Here is a 16,278-nt window from a genome sequence, read left to right as displayed (position 1 = left end):
ATCAACAGCTCATTTCTGAGAAAGGGAGTTACTATTTTATGCCTGGAAAATGGGAACTGCTTATCTCCTAGGTAATACAAACTAAATGAGTGCAACCTGATCATCCCTGCTGGCACACAGCTCAAACCAGAACCATAAAGCGTCTTGTATCATCAGAAAGATATGAGGAAACTGGCATTTATTTGAAGTTGTAGGATTTATCTGCATCTTTTGAGTACTCATTGGCATCAGCTCAGATGCTGTACTCTGTGTTTTCACAGAAGCACAGCCTGAAGACGTGTGTTGTGAGCCTTAACTCACACCGTTTGCTCTTTGACATTTTACATCAGATTTGCATTTTGTGTTCTCCTGGGCAGGTCAGCTGTCCACAAAACACACATATTCTTTTAGGCACACATGACTCCCAACAATACACTACACAAATGTTCAGAAAAGCCTTTCTCTTAGGATTTTAACATACAGTGGTTTTCCCAAGCAAGTGAAGCCTGAGGGTTTTTTTATTGAAATGTATTTTGTTTACTGTACATGCTAATCAGTACCCACCTTGGCCTACACAGCTGAACCACTCCCCACCAGGAAGCCTACAACTACACTCTTAATACTAAGAAATGGAATAAGTGTTTATGCCCTGCCTCATGCATCTCACATCAGGGCTTTGGTGGCCAATTTTACCTGGGATGTGGCTGTTCTGCTGAGTAATATTACAAAATATGCAGAAAGACTGAACTCCTTGTCTCTTAAATGAGTTATTCACACTCTAATTTATTCATAGTATAATTTAATTAGCTCAAACTTACAGTGGCTTTTATCTGGGAATTATATGTGGATGTTTGGTAGTTTCACAGAGAGGAAACTATCACACAGACTTACACATGTGCCTGAACCTGCACCTTGGTACTGTCCCCAGAGAAGCTGATGCCTTCAGAGGGTGACTAAAGGTGTCAGAGCTTGGAGCTGGACTGCAGGTAATGCAAAGCTTCCCAGATATCTGCTGGCAGCTCATCACGGTGGAGAGCAGGAACTAGGAAGTTCCTGGAGTGTGTGGAAGGTAACTCCCTGACTCAGCTGGTAAGGGAGCTTGCCGGGGCAGTGCTCTGCTAGGCCTGCTGCTTGCTGACACAGAAGGGCTGGTGGGAGGTGTGGTGGTCGGTGGCCATCCTGGGCACAGAAACCACAAAATAATAATTTCTGGTCCTTGGTGAAGTAAGGAAGGGGGATCAGCAAAGCCTCTGCCTTGGACTTCCAGAGCATGGACTTGAGTCTGTTCAGCACACTGGTTCACAGAGTCCCTTGGGAAACAGCCCTTAAAAACAAAGGGATCCATGAAGGCTGGACATACTTTAAGGAGGAAATCTTAAACGTACAGGAGCAGGCCATTGCCATGTGCTGGAAGGTGAGCTGGTGTGGAAGAAAACCAGCCTGACTGAATAGGGAGCGTTTACTGAAACTCAGGGAAAAAAACAGTTTATGACATTTGGAAGAAGGGGCAGGAAACTCAGGAAGTGCACAAGGATGTCATTGGGTTATGAAGAGTGAAAATAAGAAAGGCAAAAGCTCAGCTAGAATTTGATTTGGCCACTGCTGTGAAAGATAATAAAAAGGGGTTTTATAAATACATTAGCAACATAAAAAGGGCCAAGGAAAATATCCATCTCTTATTGGCTGCAGAGGAAACACTGTAACCAAAGACGAGGAGAAGGCTGTAGTATCTGATGCCTTCTTTGCTTCAGTCATCAACAGAAAACCAGCGATCCTCAGGGCAACCAGCCCCCTGAGTTAGGAGTCAGGGACAGGGAGCAGAGTAGACCCCCTGCACTCCAAGAGGAAGTAGCTGGTGGACTGCTGAGCCATTTGGACCCTCACAAGTCTGTGGGACCAGATGGAATTCATCCGAGGGTAGCGAGGGAGCTGAAGAGCTTGCCAAGCCCCTCTCCATCATTTATCACGAGCCCTGGCTAACTAGGGAGGTCTCAGTAGGATGGAAGTTGGCCAGTGTGACTTATCTACAAGAAAGGTTGGAAGGGGGATCCAGGAAACTACAGGCCAGTCAGCTTGATCTCAGTGCTGGAGAAGGTTATGGAACCGAACATCTTGAGTGCCATCATGCAGCACGTACAGAAGAGCAAGGGGATTAGACCCAGCCAGCAGATGAGGGAAAGGCTGTGGATGTTGCCTACCCGACCTTCAGCAAAGCCTTTGAAACCATTTCCCAGGGCATTATCCTGGAAAAGCTGGCCGTCCATGGCTTGGACAGGCACACTCCTCTCCAGGTTTAAAACTGGCTGGGTGGCCAGGTCCAGAGAATGGTGGTGAATGGCACTGCATCCATTTGGCATCCAGTCACTAACAGTGTCCCACAGGGATCAGCCCTGTTCAACATCTTCATTAATGATTTGAACAAGGGGATGGAATGCACCCTCAGTAAGGCTGTAGATGACACTAAGTCGAGTGGGAGTGTTGATGCATTCTACTTGAGGGCAGGAAGGATCTGCAGAGGGATCTGGACAAGCTGGATCAATGGGCTGAAGCCAATTTTACAAGGTTCAAAAATCAACACTTCCTTCCCTGGAAGCATTAAAGAAATGACTGGACATAGCACTTAGTGCTACAGTTCAATTGGGATGGCAGTGTTCAGTGAAACATTGGGTTCACAGATCACAGAAACCAGAAGGGACAACAAGAATCATCAAGTCCAGCTCTTAAGTAAATGGCCCATACAGGGATTGAAGCCACAACTTCAATGTTATCAGCACCATGCTCTAACCAGCTCCTCTCAAGGTCAATGATCTGGAGGTCTTTTCTAAACTTAATGATTTTATTATTCTATGTGGTGGTATTTACATATTAAAAGAAAACTGTAAGGTGCAGAAAATCTGAAGAGTTCCAGAATACTGTGAGTCAGATTCCCTTACAACAGAGTTTGTTCTGTTGAAACGGTGAAATTTCTACCCTCTGTAGTCTTCTTAGGAGCTCTGTTCCCTGCCTGAGATTAGAAAAGGTGCCTACATTAGAAAGGATTTTAAGTTCCCACACCTTAAACTGGGAGTCCTGGTGTCAGAGGCAGAGGTTAGTCCTGGTCTGTGCCTCCACTTCCAACAGCCTTCCCAAATGCATCGCCCTGCTTACATTAGACTGAAAAATACACTTTATTATTTTTTCTCTTCTGGCAATGGACCAGGGAACAAAACTGGCATACTCCAAGGCTGAGCAATTATGACATTTCATGCGAAGAAGTCCAGAGCAATTACAAGTGAAAAGAAGTCTCCCTTTGCCCTTCCTTTTTGGAGATGCAGTCTTAGCTCAAATTTGTCTTTAAACCCCACTGTAAGGTATCGGCTGTACATTGTTGTAGTGAGAAAATTTAGTGCTACACATGTTTATCTGCTCTTCTTTTGTAGTAGAAATCACCTTTCTCTTTCTAGAGGGGATGCTTTGAGTTTTGATATTCTGTTCCCAGTCAGAACCAATTTACCCACTCAAAAATGAAAGTAGAACCAAACAAAGTGCCTCTTTCCTTCCATACTGAATTCAGTTGAAAAAGATTTATAAGCTTTATCAGTGTTTGAAGAATAACAATTGCTTTAATCTTTGCTGGAAAGCACGGCTGGGTGATTTGCTTTGTCTCACAGAGACACGGCTGGCTAACAAGTATTATAGAAGACATACAAATAATGTTATGAAACACAGAAGAGTCTTGGTTTTAAAATGTATATTGCCTTAAAACTGTTTGGGATTGTCAGTGGTAGGGTTTCAAACAGTACATGCTGCTGTCTGAAAACAGCTTGCTTTCAATGGGAACAACACAAAGGATCAAAAGCTGCTGAAAATCACCATAAGGACTTTTGAGACTGACACGAGCAGAGCAACAACCACAAAAAAACCCTCAATACCCTCAATGCCACCCCTGTCTAGCTGGTCTGTTTGTTTCTTATGCATTTATGTCCTTAATATGGCCATACTATTTCACATGCCTCAGTGCAACAATGATTACTCTCATCATTAGCTTTGAGCAAGGAGGGAAAAAGTACTTCTAATTACTAATTTTTGCTTTCCCTTCTCCCCAAGATTTGTTCAGCACAAAACAAAACAAAAAAAAGTCCCAGTTGTCAACTCCAATTAAATATTATGAAACTCATGGTGCCTAAAACATTTAAAAATAATTTTAAAAGGTGAATTTCATATTCACATATCAAAACTCTAACAAACATGTGATGGTAGTTGCCATCTCTCACTACAAGTCATACCAGTGCTGAAGCCCCAGTGTAGATGCAAAAAGAATTTTTTTTTCTGCCTACAACAGCTCTGTAACTGTGTCTCTAAAGCAAGGATAAGCTTATCAGTACCTTGAGGCACCCTATCTTTATTCTGAAGACAATGTGAAGCTCTGTTCTTGTGCAGAACTGGAAATAAGCAGGAGCTGTGAGGTCAATCAGCCAGGGCAGGAGGCACGGTGCTGTGCCCCAGACCGCACCAGGCTGGCTGTCACATGCTGACCATGTCTGCGGGGCACAGCACCGGCTTCGCTCCGCTCGCTGCAGAGGCTTCTGCAGCTCAAATGATAAGGGCATGTGAGTCTCAAGAAAAGCAGAAATCGCTGTGAGGTTGTGAATGGCTGTGGCACAAAGCACAATACTGAATGCAGAATCCCAAAGGAATTTAGTTGAAAGGAAAATAAATCTCAGTAACAGGCTCAGGTTTAGAAAAGGAATGGGGTTTTGTGTGATTTCTTTTAAGGAGAGATACTCGGATATTAAGAGGATGGGTGACTCAGAAATGCCACAGATGTTTACTATTCCACACTTTCATAAAGCCTGTCCTATAAAATATACCAAACAACTTCATAAGACTTAATGGATTGAATGTTTCAACATCCTTTGGGTCAGATGATAGCAACGTAATATTCACATTAAAGATAACATACAACACGTTCCCACAGTCATAAAGCAAAACTAGAAACAGTAAGCAGTCTAAGCTTTTCATCACTGCACAGTTAATCTGGTTAGTTGGCACATGCTTAACATATGCCAAGTACCAGCATTCACATCAAAGCCTAAGCCCGTTTCCACATCCCTGTCTGCTTCTCTTTTTACACACAAAGCCTTATCCCACAGCCCTTCATATGGAGAATATATTCTCTACAGCCAGTGGCGTTTTTGTACAGTGTAGGATCTTCCCTTGTCAGTGATGCCTGGGACCTACCTGTCCTTTATAAGATGGGAAGTGCTAGAGAACTAGCAGCAACCTAACAATCCCTGCCACCAATATATTGAAAATGTGTTCTGGCATAAACCCATCCTACCAAAATCTAGAAAAATCTATCATGACCCTGCCTGACTTTGGATCAGAAGTTTTATCTGCATGGGTAGTGTAACTGCCGGGAAAGGTACATGGCCAATAAGTGAGGGCACTTTCTCTCTGTTGCTGTAATTCTTTTGGCTTCCAAAATGTGGGGGAAAAAATTGCTTGGGAGCTGTATGCAGAACATCTCCTATATTACCTTTACGGTAATCCCCCCTCCCCTCAAGAAAACCAAGCTACTTTCCCAGAAACCAAGCTCTTGCAAAAACCTTGCATTGGCTTCTTTCAATTAGACAAATATGAAAATAAATGAAAGCAGCATCACTCAGATTTTCTACTCAATAGTTTCCAAACAAAATCAGCTGTGTGGCATATGCCACCAAAACAATAGCTACCAGATTAGCAGATGGTATGTTGTGAATTAATTGTTGACACAAACCCCAGACATACCACTCAATCCTCTCCTGACACCTAAACTTATTTCCCTATTATTTTTCTCACCTCATTATATTTACTCACAACAAGAAAAAAAAAATAGATACTCCATCTGGATTTAGACATGAAAAGTTAACCTGCAATTTATTATTACTCTGCCATCTTTAAAAAAAAAAAAAAAAAAAGGTAGTTTGATTACTGCAGAATAAAAACATGGAACAAGAAGCTCTGTAAGCCTGGACACCTCTAGATACCATAGAATCATAGAATTATTAAGGTTGGAAATGACTTCTAAGATCACTAGGGTCACTGTTTTCACCACTAAACCACATCCACAACTGCCACATCCACACACCTTTTGAGCCATTCCTGGCCAGCTTGTTCCAATGCCAGACTAACCCTTTCAGTGGGGAAATTTTTCCCAATCCAAACCTCCCTGGTGCAACGTGAGACCATTTCCTCTTGTTGTTCCTCCTAAGTTGTTACTTAGGAGAAGTGATCAACCCTCACCTTACTACAACCTCCTTTCAGGTAGTTGTACAGGACGATAAGGTGCCCCCTGAGCCACCTCTTCTCCAGGCTGAAAAACCCCAGCTCCCTCAGTGTCTCCTCACGGGACTTGTGCTCCAGACCCTTCAGCAGCTCTGTTGTCCTTCTCTGGACACGCTCCAGCACCTCAATGTCCTTCTCTGGACCCCAGAACTGGACACAGCACTCGAGGTGTGGCCTCACCAGAGCTGAGCACATGGGAACAATCACTACCCTGGTCCTGCTGGCTGCACTATTGCTGATCCAAGCCAGGATGCCACTGGCTTTCTTGGCCAATTGGGCACACTGCCAGCTTGTGCTCAGCCACTGTTGGCCAAGACTTATTTGTTCCCTCCTGCCTCCCTGGCTGCAATAAGCGGACACTCCACCAGAGTCCTCTCACTCACCCTCCAGGTACAGAGAAGTGTGAGCCAGGGCTGGTGAGTCCAGAGCTACATGCGTTACCCCAGCAGCTCACTGCTGCTAAAACTGTAATATTATCCATCACATCTCAGTTCTGCCTGCCAGTTACCTAAGGGAGCACTGATCTGTGTCCCTCCCTACCCTACAGGTATTGTTTTTTCCGAAAAAACCTTCAGTTTTCTCCCCTACTTTATAATGTGGCTGAAACTGCCCGGTGGCACTGAACTCAGTGAAGGTAGGAAGAGACGCACAAGCAGTCAGAGGCAACCACATGGGCTTTGTTTCCTCTGGACCTCAAGCAATTTTATTAATTTTACTGTTTACAAATAAAAGGAAACAAAACATCACCACACCGCAGCATTTACATAACCAAGAGTTTCCTGACACCCAAAGTCTTGGGTTTGGATCTACACAACAGAAGTTGGACACTTAAATTGTAGCATATTTTCCTGCTCAGCTGATTGTACTCCCAGAGACTGTCTCCACATGAATCACCCCTTACTCATTCCAGCACTTGGGACCAACCACAGTTCTGGGCTCCTCAGTACCACAGAGACATGGAGTGAGTCCAGTGGAAGGAAACAAAGATGACTAAGGGACCTCAGCATCCCTCCTACAAGGAAAGGCTGAGGGAGCAGGGCCTGCTCAGCCTTCAGATGAGATAATTAAAAATGGGGCTCCACAGCGTCTGTCAGTATCTGAGGGGAGGCTGCAGAGAGGATGAAGCCAGGACTGGCTGTGACCATGGCCAGGTGCGGGGAGCGGCTCAGCCATGAAGAGCCCGTCTGATCCAGCCTGCTCCTGCCCCCATCTCCCACTTACTAGTTTGGAATGCTGCGCTGTCTTCCGTGCCCTTCACTTTAAAAAGCATTGAGGTGCTGGAGTGTGGCCAGCAAATGGCAAGAAGGCTCTTGAAAGGTCTAGAAAACATGTCTTATGAGGAACAGCGGAGGGAGCTGGGGTTGTTCATTCTCAAGAAGGGGAGGCTGAGGGGGCTTTTATCCCTCTCCACAACTCCCTGGAAGGTTTTTGGGGCCAGTCTCTTCTGCTGTGCCTGCAGTGACTGGACTAGAGAGAATGGCCTTGAACTGAGAGGGGGCATTCAGATTAGACATTACAAAAATATTTTTCACTGTTAGGGTGGTCAGGCCTTGAAGTATTTCCCTGGGAAGTGGTGGAGTCACCATCCCTGCAGGTGTTCAAGAGGCCTCTGGATCTAGCGCTGGGTGATTTAGTGCTTATGGGTTACAGTGGTAGTGTCGGGTGGACGGTTGTAGTGGATGACCTGAAAGCTCTCTTCCAGCCTCGATGACTTGGGCAAACAGCGACACAGCCCCACCAAGGACAACGCACTCCTCCCGCCGCCACCGCCTCCCCGGCCCGCGCCGCCGGCCTCCGCCCAGGAGGGGGCGCCAGCGCGCAGGCGCAGCCCCGCCCCGCGGGGAGGCGCCGCTGGCTGCGAGCGGTGAGTAGTGAGGGGGGGCGGCGGGGCGGGGTGGCGCGCGTGGCGTTAGTGCCTCCCTCCCCCCTTCCCTCCGGCTTGCCCTCCGTGAGGGGGTCCCGCCGGGGTCCCGGGAGTCCCTGCTGGGCTCTTCCAAGCTGGGGCCAAACTGCCCCCTTCGTCCCGGTGACGGCGCCAGGAGCCCCTCGCCGCCCGGAATGGGGTTGTGCGACTGCCCTTGGCGCTGCCCTTCCCTTCCCAGGGAATCCCCAGCACCGTGTCTCCTCTGCCCCTCAGTAATCAGGGGTAGCCAAGGGCGTGTTTTTCCGCTTTTGCTCAGATGCTCATAGAATGGTTTGAGTTGGAAAAAAATCGTCTTTGGGTTAAAAATCATGTGGTTCCAACGCCCCTGCCAGAGGCAGGGACACCTTCCACAAGACCAGGGTGCTCATAAGCCCCATCCAGCCTGGCCTTGAACACTTGCAGCGATGGGGCATCCACAGCTTCTCTGGGCAGCCTGTTCCAGTGCCTCACCACCCCCAGAATAAAGAATTTCTTGCATGTGCTAAGTAGCTTAAATTTTCCCTCTTTCATTTTGAACCCAATGCATTTGCCCTGTGAGTGCAAAAGTGAGACCTGAGTGCTGGGCCTGCTGGGGTGGGTGGCTAAAGTGGCTGCTCTACACTGGTGCTTGGGCTGGCCTGTCATGTAGAAGGTTTTTTGTAGAAGAGTTTTTCCTAGGATTGTCTTTTTAACCAGTGGCCTGAAGACTGATGCTATTTGGTCCACAGGTAGCTAAAGCATTAGCCAATGGCAAGTGAAAAACCTACAGCCCATTATCAGGAAAATTAGATTTGCTGTATAAAGATGTGAATCTCCTAAGCTTAATTTTAGAAACATTTTAGAAATTAACAAGATTAGAAATCAGTGTGCGTAAGCTGGGACTGTTAGGTGACAACAAGGGTGATCAGTAATGTTTACACCAGTAATAATTAAATTTGATGCTGTAAGACAAACTGAGTGTGAATTTGCATCCAGTGAATGCAGCTCTTCCAGATTTTTTACAGAAATTACACTTGTTTTTCATTCTACTTCTAGGAAGTATTCAACATTAAGCAACATGTCTTCCACCAAACCTCCAAATGAAAATGAAACGCCCAAAGAGAGAAAACCAGGACTGAGGAGTGCTCAGACAACTATGCTTTTCCGAGCTGTGAACCCAGAACTTTTCATTAAACCTGTAAGACAGTAGTTCTGAGAGAAACTAAGTATGCTTGAAGAGATGCAATTCTCTGGGCATTATATAACCATCTCTTGTTATGCAAACCACTCAGAAATGTAACTAAAAATATTTTTACTTTTTTCCACTCTTGATTGTGGAGGGCGCAGAACACTACATTGCTTATTGCAACTTTTATTTCATTGCTGTATTGTCTGATTCTTTAGCCAAGTTGCTTTCAGAAAGACCTGTTTAGAGGTATATTACTCATGTAATTTGACAGGTTAAATAATGTTATTATTAAGTAATAAAAACAACAAGAGATGTTTTTAATATTTAAAAGGGAACAAGTCATAGAAGGCAAACTTTCTTGGTATGAAGTGAATTGATTTTTGGTAGCTTTTCAATATTTTGGATTTTCCTTTTTCTTGCTTTTGTAATTAAGTTGATGATACTCAGGTTTTATTTGCATTTGCAGAACCCAGAAATGAGTGAAATTTTGTGCCTATATTAAGTATAGATTTAATAAAAGTAGATTTTGTGATAAGAATACAAAGTGTGGTTTAGAGGATTGTAATCAAGCAGGACCAGAGTGCATTGTCCCAGATGAATTCTGTTAAAAGTTGTGGTGGGGACCTTCAGTAATTGGTTTTGTCCAGTTCATTCATACTCAGTCAGCATTTCTAACCAGTAAAATAGAGAGTACTGGGCAATGTGCTGTTCTGTCTCCAGAAAGAATCTTATTTTTCTAAGGGAATTCCTTTTGCTGTCAGAAAATTCAGTCTGCAAGGAAGCAGTGATGATTTTTTGCAGATGTCAGAATAGTTTACTGTTCAGTTTCTAAGCTGAGATAGATGAATGTAATGTTTGAGCTTAATGAAAAATGTTTTGACTAAAAACATTTACCATGTTTTTTTCTTGTCAGAACAAACCTGTGATGGCGTTTGGACTGATAGCAATTAGTCTCTGTGTGGCCTACCTTGGTTATTTGCATGCAACAGCAGAGAATAAAAAAGACCTCTACGAAGCAATGGACAGTGAGGGGTCCAGATATATGAGGAGGAAAACTTCCAAGTGGGACTGAGAATGTAAGAAAGGAAATCAGTAAATCACTCACAGAACTTTTCCAGGCAACTACTGTTTTTTTGTCTTTCCCTTTAAATAATGGATAAATGTCTGGCTTGCTGTTTAATCCAATTTAAGTTCCTTTATAAAATGCTGTGCCTGTGTAAATAAACTGCAGTAAAGATATATCTGAAAATAAAAGTGATTTTAAGAATTGCCCTCTATGATCTCTGAAGAGATTTTTGTCAGAAGATATGAAATCACTTTGGACCTCCAGTCAGTACCGATAAATGCCTTAGAAACTGACATGATAATTCAGCTTTCTCTTTGCTTTGATTAAATGAAGTCAGGGGTTTATCTTTTTTTTTTTTTTTTTTTAAACAGAATGAATAATGTATTTTCTGTGAAAAGTAGATATCTGTTGATAACAGTGGTGCAAGTAAACTAATTTTAAGGCAAGGAAGATCTGATAAAGCACTTGGTGAAGGGCTTTATTTCATAAAGGAAACTGTAAAATACTGGCCAAAATAATCCTTGGATGCTTAATAAACTCTTCCTTACAAATGAAAAAAGATAAATCAGTAGCCAAATAGAGAAAAAGTGAAATGGGTGCTTCTGTTAGGAGGAAGGTAGGAAGAACTCCGCCATTATCTTTCCTGTTTGGCACCATATGTCAGATCAGTGAACATGTTGGCTTCAGCCTGCCAGTTGATAGCTTTAGCTCCAGCTTGGCCAGAGTTTGTGTAATATTCCTGACTAGTCAGCAGGACTGGTTTTATTTCAACTGCATTCAAAATTTCTCTTTATTGCAAAGTACGTTATGGGGCGTTAATTTATTGCAGGTTACTGAACTCAAAATAAGGAATGGAAAGTCTGACATCCCCAGGTACTTCTGGGAGTGGTGGCTGGAGTGTGGATGGGCATTGTGGCGTTTCCCTAGCACACGTGGTGGTCCCTTGTGAGCCTTTGAGCGAACAACACAGGCAGGTGTCTTCCTGTTCCAGCACCGAGTCCTTCTCCCATGAGCTTCCCAGCTGCTTCTGGGTGCCTGATGTGTCCTAGACAGTGTCCCATTAACCAAACTCCAGAACATGTGGTGGGAGGACACATACCAGGCTGTGACCTGTTTCTGCTATGGACCACTACTGATGTTATGTTGCAGTTTTCCATTCAGTTTCTTGTATTTGCAGACCCAGCAAGGGCTCCCAGGGAGCTGAGAGACTTCTTTGTTGACCCTCTTCTGACCAAGGTGGCTTCTGTCAGGCCAGAAAAGGAACATGCAGGAACTTCTGCTTTACCATTCTGAGAGTTGCTTTGGGTTTTATCAAAAGATTTTGGTACTGAAGATAAAAAAGGTGACTGGGTGCCTTGAGGGACAGCAATTGCACCATGGGATTTCTCTGTATCTCCCTCTAAGTCCTTCACTTTGAATCTGAGTTTACTTCTGTTCTTGTTTTATAGTTTACTGTATCTGAAATTCAGCAGGGCTTTGGTTAAACTGCCCCCTTCCTGAGAAGGGAAGTGAGCTCCACCTATAATAAGGCTTTTTTTTTTTTTTAAAAAAAAAGGGTGGTTTTGCAGCCTTTAAAAGCAGATTTCCCTCTGTGAGCCTGGTGCCCTACAACAGCAAGGTTCCTGGGCAAATCTAAGTTTTCAGGTGAGGAATCTACTTGCCTTTTGATTGGTGAAGGAATTTCTGGGTGAAATGATCAAATATTCAGAACTCTCACATGCTGTGCATATCATGCAGAATATATTTTGTTTGATGTTTGTGAAGGATCTTTAGAATAAATCTGTTGTTTTAAAAATGGTCACACAGGCTTTTAGCTCTTTTCAGTTCATTAAAATGCAAAAAATGTATGTTTGCTTGAATTTAACTAACTTATTCCCAGATAAGTGGTACAAGTAAGTATTTTTACCTGTTTTTCTATAGGCTTTTAGAATACATGCTTTGATCCTCTGCAGATGAATTGAAAGCCCATTCTCATATTTTCACATGTTTGAGAATAATGCAAGATTTGTGTTCTCAAGATTTTCAGTTATGTTTTGTGAAGTGAATATGGGTCTGGCAGTTACTGGGGAAAAGAAAGCAGGACTGGAGGCATAAGGAGATAATAGACTGACCTGGACAGGTGTAGGCATGTACATGCCAGTGACACTTCTTACAAAAGCTGTCTGAGATAGGGCCTCTTGAATGTTGGCTGGAATCAAGTCCCGTTGACCAGGTTACTTTAGAACTGTGAGGCTGAAGGAAGAATGGATATTTAAATTTGTCCTATTTTTTTCTTTGGCAGCTGCTGTACAGATAACTCTTAATGATACACAATTTATATATAAAAAAGAGATAAAGCAGTGCAAATACGGAGAGGTATGTGGTAGGTTAATAAATATTACAGTATCAACACAGGCATTTGCTGTTTTAAGTTCCTGATTTTTATCATAAGAACAATGTGTGTATAGGGATTAAAAGGAAAAAAAACAAACACCCCAACAAAACTGCTTTGATACCAACATTTTTTTGCTCAGCTCTGAAAGCGTGACACCCCTTATGCATATATATACACAGCACCAGTATAGTTTCTTTTGTTCTGTGTTTTTCAATTTCAGTCTTCAGTATGGTGATAATTATCTATAAGGGATGATAACTGGCTTGACAAAAACTGTGAGTCAAAATTGTTTCCTGGGCAGAGGCTCTTTGAGATTTTTGCCAGTTCCTTACTGTCTGTGCTGACTTTCACATCTTTTACCAAGAACAGCAACAAAATGCTACGATTAAAATATCCAAAACTGTAGGTGTTGTACTGTACCTAAGATCTCCTTAGACTACGTGGTGTGAATGGGACTTGTTGGCATTCAACAACAAAAAGCAATTAAACAAAAGTCCAAAGCCTACTGTGATGCTGCTTAACTATTACCAGGGAAAGTTAGTTCCTTGTGGGTGAAACCAGCCCTTCCCCAGTAACAGTTGCTACATAGGAAGCTGCATTCAGGCTGGAGAGGGTCACTTCATGAAACCCTCCGCAGGAATAGAGTTCTGACACTCTAGTAACTATTACAGAATGACACTGGAAGACCACAATGATTAGAAGTTCTGATCTGGATTCCTTTGTTGTGCTGTGTGTTCAAAAAGGGTGCCGCCACCACCTCCCAGTGCTGCTTTTGATCAGATTCAGGAGTATTCCAGAGCACAGTATTAAACTCATCATAAGATACTGAGAAAGTTCATTTCTGAAATTCCTTTCTTTTGTTGCAATCTGAGATTTAGGAAACCTCCAAGTCCTCTTGATTCTATGTGCTCTGGCCAGTCATGAATGCGTTTACATCTTAGTAAGAAAGAATTGCTGCATATTAGTAACTCCAGTATATTCAGGGGGAACAAGATCAGCTGTTCTGTGGTGCATGAAGCATTCTGAGATGGACATAATGAAGTGTGAAAGGCAAAGGAGCTGCAGGACCATTAGCAAATGTTTTCTGAAGCTCAAGTACTTAGCTGAGAACTATGTTTGATTTAACATTTGCGCAGATCATCCCATCATCCTTCCAACAGGACACAGCTGGGATGTTTAATCCTGAATCCCACCTTCTTACAACTGATTCTGGCTCCTGACCTTAGACTGAAGCTCTCTCTTGAGGTTTGATTTTTTTCAAGGCATACCACAATGATAACCTCCGTGATGAAGGGGTCGTGGTAGCATTCATACATTTGAGGATCTAGGAAGAATCTGAAGTATATGCTGTGCCTGATTGTCTTAGAAGTTTCTGATCAGCAGTGTAAAGTTTTGTAGAAATCACATTATGCCTGGTTTTTTAATGTGTGTTATGAAGATGAATGTTTGGTTTCTATTTTAAACGATATCAAGAGTTTATCAATGTCCTGAGAGCCCTGGCAGCAGGGCTTCAGCCTTGCATTGACATGCACAGTGTGAAACACAGCCAGAAGGCCAGAGGCCTTCTCTTTTTCAATAATTTTCTCTTCCCTGCTTGATGAAATGGACAAGGGAAGAGCTGTGTTATCAAGGCACAACATGCTTTCATTCATTGACATGCACAGTGTGAAACACAGCCAGAAGGCCAGAGGCCTTCTCTTTTTCAATAATTTTCTCTTCCCTGCTTGATGAAGTGGACAGGGGAAGAGCTTTCATCACTGTGGAAATAGCCAGCATGACAGAACTGAGTGCTTGACAGCCAAGATTGTAATTGTGAATAATAATTTAAAAAAAAAAAGTTTTGTTTGGATTTTTTGGGGGGCTTTCATTACTGTGGAAATAGCCAGCATGACAGAACTGAGTGCTTGACAGCGAAGATTGTAATTCTGAATAATAATTAAAAAAAGTTTCATTTGGATTTTTTGGGGTTTTTTTAATGTTTGCCATAACCAGGACTTTTATTCACCTGAGATCTGAACTCCAGTGCCAGAAGAAGTACTTAGCCTGAAAAATGACTGGCTTTGTGCTTGATGAGATGTGAGCTTGAGCTGCCTGGATTTTTAATTTACTTTCAGAACATGTCACTACTTTTTTATTGCATGGAGCTGATGGACTTCATTGTAAGTTCATTTTCGGGCCTTGTTTCATGATTAAGTACATTTCCTAAGGGCAATAAAGTACAGGCTTAACTTCAAATCTGTCCTGAAGGTTTGTGTCCATCAAGACTAGTAAAGTGTTTAACAGATTGGCTGAACCTGGACAGTAAGTGAGGTGGAGGAGAAGGAAAGCTGCCAACATACGTATATTCCTAAATGAAGCATGCCAGCTGTAGGTTTATGTTTCTCTGTATGCTTGACTCATGCTTTGTATGGCTTTTTGAATGTCTGAGAAAAGACTGAAATACACAAAGAGATCCTTCTGGATCTGAGCCTTCCTGCTTTCTGCACCGCTTCTCGGAGCTTTTCACTGCCGGAGCACCCGAGCGCTCCTCAGCCAGGCGTTACTCAGCACGTCTGACACCTGTCATCCGTAGTCTTGCAGCCTCCCACCAGATGATGAACGGCTCACAGAGAATTGCTGGAGTGTTTTGCTTTGGAATTTTATTTTATACAAGTTTCTAAATGGCTATCTGTTTATACTGCAGGCAGTCAGAGAAATGTACTTGGCATCTCAAGAGGAAAAGCAGGGAGGTTTACAGTGGTCTTAAGTTTTCAACATAGTTCATTCCATTTTATGGAGCTGCTTTCCAAGGGAGCTCTGTCTCTTGCTGTCATAGTGTCTGTTGACAGTAGCTGGCAGAATCTTAGTTCCTTGTGTTTAACCATTCCATTACTTGGGATAAGACTGTTACATATCTTCATAGACCTGAGTGCTTAGGATTTGAACATGTACCACTTGCCCTGATACTATTGGCTCCAGGGACTAAGGGCTGGGGAGAAATTCCCAGGTGGAGAATTCTACAGCGGAAACAAAATAAAGAGACAGCTATAACTGAAGTAATTGCAAGATGTTTTATATTTGTTGAGGTTTGTTTCTTGCAGTTCATCTTAAGAGGTGTGTTAATCTTAGTGAGCTAAGTGCTAACTAACAGTGAGCTTGGACCACTGGTAGTGGAAAATTTATTCGTCATCTAAGCAAACACATCAGTACCTGAGTGATTGAAATGGGGTTTTAAGTGTAGGATAGTTCAAAGTCCATCACTCTACCAAACTAAGAAGTGAAGACAAGTGAAGTCACTGCTTTCTTGTGGAACAGTTTAATTCGTATAAAATACTTCAGATATTTGGCATACTCTGGCACTATTTCTGACTGACATGTCTCTAAAGCCTTACCTCTCTGAAGCTCTGTGGATAACTGACATTCGATGTTTATTTCCCTCTTACATCCACACTGAAAAAATTCAAACTTCATGTTCACAGTCGTCTAATTAAATGCATAAACTG

At 43.0% G+C, this 16,278-nt stretch overlaps 1 protein-coding gene across 2 annotated transcripts; it reads left to right on the top strand.

Moving 5' to 3' along the window:
* Positions 1-8,054: 8,054 nt before the first annotated feature.
* Positions 8,055-10,623, top strand: SMIM8 (small integral membrane protein 8). Of its 2 annotated transcripts, none has more exons than XM_041412418.1 (3): positions 8,055-8,149; positions 9,224-9,365; positions 10,270-10,623. In XM_041412418.1, exons 2-3 carry the CDS (start codon positions 9,246-9,248, stop codon positions 10,426-10,428), a joined length of 279 nt encoding a protein of 92 aa, XP_041268352.1. In that variant the 5' UTR covers positions 8,055-8,149; positions 9,224-9,245; the 3' UTR covers positions 10,429-10,623. The 2 variants fall into 2 exon arrangements, with proteins under 2 accessions (XP_041268352.1, XP_041268351.1); XM_041412417.1 differs by lacking the exon at positions 8,055-8,149 and adding an exon at positions 8,182-8,421.
* The last annotated feature ends 5,655 nt before the right edge of the window (positions 10,624-16,278 follow it).

Source organism: Onychostruthus taczanowskii, unplaced genomic scaffold (genome assembly GCF_017590055.1).
Source record: "Onychostruthus taczanowskii isolate IOZ18803 unplaced genomic scaffold, ASM1759005v1 scaffold39, whole genome shotgun sequence".
Taxonomy (NCBI): domain Eukaryota; kingdom Metazoa; phylum Chordata; class Aves; order Passeriformes; family Passeridae; genus Onychostruthus; species Onychostruthus taczanowskii.
The sequence above is the reverse complement of the archived record's forward strand: the minus strand, read 5'-3'. Positions and strand labels throughout refer to the sequence as shown.

What these genes read in the sequence shown, in the direction of transcription:
- SMIM8 (XM_041412418.1), top strand. Translation starts at nt 9,246, where the DNA reads ATGTCTTCCACCAAACCTCCAAATGAAAATGAAACGCCCAAAGAGAGA. An exon ending in CAGAACTTTTCATTAAACCT is followed by an intron (nt 9,366 to 10,269) that starts GTAAGACAGTAG and finishes TTTTCTTGTCAG; the next exon opens with AACAAACCTGTGATGGCGTT.